Source organism: Coregonus lavaretus, assembly GCF_964263955.1.
Source record: "Coregonus lavaretus genome assembly, chromosome: 21".
Classification (NCBI taxonomy): domain Eukaryota; kingdom Metazoa; phylum Chordata; class Actinopteri; order Salmoniformes; family Salmonidae; genus Coregonus; species Coregonus lavaretus.
This window is the reverse complement of record NC_140008.1, coordinates 7,556,491-7,562,562: the sequence shown is the minus strand read 5'-3', so window position 1 is coordinate 7,562,562 and position 6,072 is coordinate 7,556,491. Positions and strand designations below refer to the sequence as shown.

The window sequence follows — 6,072 nt, the reverse complement described above, 5'->3', positions numbered from 1 at the left end:
AGAACAGGCCAAAAACACAAAGAGCGAAAACAAACAGGTTGAGTCGGCAGCGAGACTAACATGGTCGTCTTGACTATGATCTGACGATGAGTGGTAAGTTTGACCGGGTCTTAAAGGCAGAGGTGATTATGGTGAATGAGCTGCAGCTGGAACCCTGACTCCCGCACACCAGACATCACTCCTGCAATCAAGGACAGACAGAGGGGAGGGGGAGAGCAGAGAGAGAGCTACCTAGCAGCAGTAGGCCTAACAAAGCCCGTTGATACAGGCCTCCTTTTGGATTGAGCTTGGGCGTACGCCCTGGATTAAACTAGGTTCAAACCTCATTTGTAAGGTAGTCTTGTGAGCGAATTGTGTTTTTGTTGGCAAGTCATGGTTGTCATCATCCCCTCCCCCTCTCTCCCCAGAGTGGAACGTTACGTATGGTGTCGGAGGAGGAGCAGGCTCTCAGGGCCAAGCTGGAGCGCCTCACGGTCAAGGACCACGGTCCCGTGTTCGGACCCTGCGCCAAGCTGCCTGACCACACCGTGCAGAATGTCTGTGGTCACTCTCTCACAAGCCTCAAACTGTAGATTCACTTCACATCATAAGCCCTACCACAAACTCAAGTGCAACCCCAAATCAAATCAAATGTTATTTGTCACATGCGCCGTATACAACAGGTGTAGACATTATCATGAAATGCTTCCTTACGAGCCATTAACCAACAATGCAGAGTAAAAAAAAAAAGAAGAGGAATAAAATTAAATACACAAGAATGGAGATATATACAGGGAGTACCAGTACCAGATCAATGTGCAGAGGTACGAGGTACTTGAGGTAGATATGTACATGAAGGCAGGGTAAAGTGACTAGACATCAGGATAGATAATAATAAGGTATTTGAGGTAGATATGTACATGAAGGCAGGGTAAAGTGACTAGACATCAGGATAGATAATAATAAGGTATTTGAGGTAGATATGTACATGAAGGCAGGGTAAAGTGCCTAGGCATCAGGATAGATAATAATAAAAGTAAAATAAAGAACAGAGTAGCAGCAGCAAATGATAAGCGTAAAAGTGTGTGTGAGTGTGCGTGTGTGAGTGTAATGTGTGTGAATGTGTGTTTGTGTTGTGTCGGTATGCGTGTGTGTGTTATGTGTGTGCGTATGTAGTGTGTAGTGAATGTGGGTGGGTTTTGTGTGGGAGTGTCAATTTAGTGTGTGTGAGTGAGTGTGTATATGGTTTGTATACAGTGCACATTTTGTTACGTTACAGCCTTATTCATGGTCTGAGAGTCCTTTAGGTGCCTTTTGGAAAACTCCAAGCGGGCTGTCATGTGCCTTTTACTGAGGAGTGGCTTCTGTCTGGCCACTCTACTGTAAAGGCCTGATTGGTGGAGTGCTGCAGAGATGGTTCTCCTTCTGGAAGGTTCTCCCATCTCCACAGAGGAACTCTGGAGCTCTGTCAAGAGTGACCATCAGGTTCTTTGTCACCTCCCTGACCAAGGCCCTTCTCCCCCGATTGCTCAGTTTGGCCGGGTGACCAGCTCTAGGAAGATTATTGGTGGTTCCAAACTTCTTCCATTTAAGACTGATGGAGGCCACTGTGTTCTTGGGGACTTTCAATGCTGCAGAATATTTTGTTACCCTTCCCCAGATACAGTGGGGAGAACAAGTATTTGATACACTGCCGATTTTGCAGGTTTTCCTACTTACAAAGCATTTAGAGGTCTGTAATTTTTATCATAGGTACACGTCAACTGTGAGAGACGGAATCTAAAACAAAAATCCAGAAAATCACATTGTATGATTTTTAAGTAATTAATTTGCATTTTATTGCATGACATAAGTATTTGATACATCAGAAAAGCATAACTTAATATTTGATACAGAAACCTTTGTTTGCAATTACAGAGATCATATGTTTCCTGTAGGTCTTGACCAGGTTTGCACACACTGTAGCAGGGATTTTGGGCCACTCCTCCATACAGACCTTCTCCAGATCCTTCAGGTTTCGGGGCTGTCACTGGGCAATACGGACTTTTCTATTGGGTTCAGGTCTGGAGACTGGCTAGGCCACTCCAGGACCTTGAGATGCTTCTTACGGAGCCACTCCTTAGTTGCCCTGGCTGTGTGTTTCGGGTCGTTGTCATGCTGGAAGACCCAGCCACGACCCATCTTCAATGCTCTTACTGGGGGAAGGAGGTTGTTGGCCAAGATCTCGCGATACATGGCCCCATCCATCCTCCCTCTCAATACGGTGCAGTCGTCCTGTCCCCGTTGCAGAAAAGCATCCCCAAAGAATGATGTTTCCACCTCCATGCTTCACGGTTGGGATGGTGTTCTTGGGGTTGTACTCATCCTTCTTCTTCCTCCAAACACGGCGAGTGGAGTTTAGACCAAAAAGCTATATTTTTGTCTCATCAGACCACATGACCTTCTCCCATTCCTCCTCTGGATCATCCAGATGGTCATTGGCAAACTTCAGACGGGCCTGGACATGCGCTGGCTTGAGCAGGGGGACCTTGCGTGCGCTGCAGGATTTTAATCCATGACGGCGTAGTGTGTTACTTTTGGTTTTCTTTGAGACTGTGGTCCCAGCTCTCTTCAGGTCATTGACCAGGTCCTGCCGTGTAGTTCTGGGCTGATCCCTCACCTTCCTCATGATCATTGATGCCCTACGAGGTGATATCTTGCATGGAGCCCCAGACCGAGGTTGATTGACCGTCATCTTGAACTTCTTCCATTTTCTAATAATTGCGCCAACAGTTGTTGCCTTCTCACCAAGCTGCTTGCCTATTGTCCTGTAGCCCATCCCAGCCTTGTGCAGGTCTACAATTTTATCCCTGATGTCCTTACACAGCTCTCTGGTCTTGGCCATTGTGGAGAGGTTGGAGTCTGTTTGATTGAGTGTGTGGACAGGTGTCTTTTATACAGGTAACGAGTTCAAACAGGTGCAGTTAATACAGGTAATGAGTGGAGAACAGGAGGGGTTCTTAAAGAAAAACTAACAGGTCTGTGAGAGCTGGAATTCTTACTGGTTGGTAGGTGATCAAATACTTCTGTCATGCAATAAAATGCAAATTAATTACTTAAAAATCATACAATGTGATTTTCTGGATTTTTGTTTTAGATTCCGTCTCTCACAGTTGAAGTGTACCTATGATAAAAATTACAGACCTCTACATGCTTTGTAAGTAGGAAAACCTGCAAAATCAGCAGTGTATCAAATACTTGTTCTCCCCACTGTATGTGCCTCGACGCAATCCTGTCTCGGAGCTCTACGGACAATTCCTTCAACCTCATGGCATGGTTTTTGCTCTGACATGCACTGTCAACTGTGGGACCTTATATAGACAGGTGTGTGCCTTTCCAAATCATCTCCAATCAATTGAATTTACTACAGGTGGACTCCAATCAAGTTGTAGAAACATCTTAAGGATGATCAATGGAAACAGGATGCACCTGAGCTCAATTTCGAGTCTCATAGCGAAGGGTCTGAATACTCATGTAAATAAGGTTGTAAGGAATACTCAGGGAGAAAAAGGTGTATATTCACGCGCAGAGCACGGCAGGTGTTTATTTCGCCTTCGCAGAAGGCAGGAATCGTGGTCACAGGCAGGCAATGGTCATACACAGGTAGGCAAACAGGCAGGAGAATCAAAAACTAGGACTGAAGGCTATAACTGGTTCTCACAAACAAGCTAGGAAAAGGCTTAGTAGAGTCAAAACGAACAATACCTCACAAGGCACAAACAGAATGAACTGAACTAAATAAGGAGCTGATGAGACCAGGTGAGTAACTAACACAGGTGAAATCAATTAACAAAAATGAAAGACAGGGCTACGTTCAAGAACACAAAGAAACAGGGCTACGTTCAAGAACACAAAGAAACAGGGCTACGTTCAAGAACACAAGGTGAACAAAGAAAATAAATACAGAACCTTACAAAGGTATTTTTGTTTTTTTATATTTAATACATTTGCAAAAATGTCTAAAAACCTGTTTTTGCTTTGTCATTATGGGGTATTGTGTATAGATTGCTAAAGAAATTGTTTTATTTAATCCATTTTAGAATAAGGCTGTAACATAACAAAAACGAATATTTGGCATGGGCCCTCGGATCCTCAAAAAGTTCTACAGCTGCACCATCGAGAGCATCGTGACTGGCTGCATCACCTCTTGGTATGGCAAATGTACCGCCCTTGACTGCAAGGCGCTACAGAGGGTGGCGCAGACAGGCCATTACATCACTGGGGCCGAGGTTTGCTAAAGACTCCAGCCACCCAAAAATTGACAGCGTACTGACAAGAACGGTCATGACAGCGTACTGACAAGAAAAGTCATGACAGCATAATGACAAGAACAGTCATGACAGCATAATGACAAGAACAGTCATGACAGCATAATGACAAGAACGGTCATGACAGCGTACTGACAAGAACAGTCATGACAGCATACTGACAATTACAGTCATGACAGCATAATGTGTCGATTCCACATGAACATGTATTACTATGTTCTGTACACACAACAATTAATGTCCTAAAATTGGAAGCTCTGGAAGCTGGATGCTCTCCAGTTTTGAGGTTGTAGACCTCATCCAGTTCTGAGGTTGTAGACCTCATCCGGTTCTGAGGTTGTAGACCTCATCCGGTTCTGAGGTTGTAGACCTCATCCGGTTCTGAGGTTGTAGACCTCATCCGGTTCTGAGGTTGTAGACCTCATCCGGTTTTGAGGTTGTAGACCTCATCCGGTTTTGAGGTTGTAGACTTCATCCGGTTCTGAGGTTGTAGACCTCATCCGGTTCTGAGGTTGTAGACCTCATCCGGTTCTGAGGTTGTAGACCTCATTCGGTTCTGAGGTTGTAGACCTCATCCGGTTCTGAGGTTGTAGACCTCATCCAGTTCTGAGGTTGACTGACTGATGTGTTGTTGGTTCCCTACAGGCCAAGGATGAGCTGAATGAGACAGACGAGAAGCGGGTGTTGGCGGTCAAGGAGCTGAGGGGAATAATCAAGGAGAAGGCGGATGCTGGGGATGACCTGGCCAAGGGGGTGCTGGAAACCTTCGGAGAGAAGCCTGACGGCATGCTGGTCTGCTTCATCCGCGGCAGGAAATACGACGTGCCCCGAGCCTTTGACCTCATGAAGGGTGGGTCCCCACAAAGTACTGTACTGTATGGCAGTGCAGCTCAGTGGTCAAGTTTTCTGTCTATTTAATTAAAGCTGAGGTGATGTGCTATAAATGCTTTATCTTTCAGTGACAGGCTGCTGTAGCCTGTCCCAAATCTGTTGATGTATAGCCAAGTACTGTTGGAGTTGGCAAGGGAGCACAAAAAGGTTTGGGACCAGGCTAAGTCAGCTATGCTATAGTATGGTGCACATGATCATTTTGAACATTGCCATTGGAACGAAATGTACAGTTTGATTAAACCCAACCAAGCAACAACATATGTGTGTGTTGAAGTTCCTGTCTGCTTAACTCCTCCTGACTTGGCCGTGGTCTATCTGAATTTGATGACCCTGTGTATGCGTTCAGGTTACGTGCGCTTCAGGAGGGACTACCCAGAGCTGTTCGAGAACCTGACCCCAGAGGCTGTCCGCAGCACCATCGAGGCCGGCTACCCAGGCATCCTGTCCAGCAGAGACAAGTACGGCCGCATCGTGCTTCTCTTCAACATCGAGAACTGGGACTACGAAGAGATCACCTTCGACGAGGTGACTACCGGGGACCTGGGTCCCCACAATGCACACATTTGAGATACAGTGAGGGAAAAAAAGTATTTGATCCCCTGCTGATTTTGTATGTTTGCCCACTGACAAAGACATGATCAGTCTATAATTGTAATGGTAGGTTTATTTGAACAGTGAGAGACAGAATAACAACAAAATAATCCAGAAAAATGCATGTCAAAAATGTTATAAATTGATTTGCATTTTAATGAGGGAAATAAGTATTTGACCCCTCTGCAAAAACATGACTTAGTACTTGGTGGCAAAACCCTTGTTGGCAATCACAGAGGTCAGACGTTTCTTGTAGTTGGCCACCAGGTTTGGACACATCTCAGGAGGGATTTTGTTCCACTCC

The 6,072-nt window shown here is 45.4% G+C and overlaps 1 protein-coding gene across 1 annotated transcript; it reads left to right on the top strand.

Annotated features, from left to right (window-relative positions):
• Positions 1 to 410: 410 nt before the first annotated feature.
• LOC311148732 (retinaldehyde-binding protein 1-like) lies at positions 411 to 5,744 on the top strand (the record flags this gene model as incomplete). The annotated part of the gene is made up of 3 exons (XM_084185706.1): positions 411 to 536; positions 4,932 to 5,136; positions 5,524 to 5,744. Exons 1-3 carry the CDS (start codon positions 423 to 425, stop codon positions 5,742 to 5,744), a joined length of 540 nt encoding a protein of 179 aa, XP_084041832.1. The 5' UTR covers positions 411 to 422.
• Positions 5,745 to 6,072: the final 328 nt, after the last annotated feature.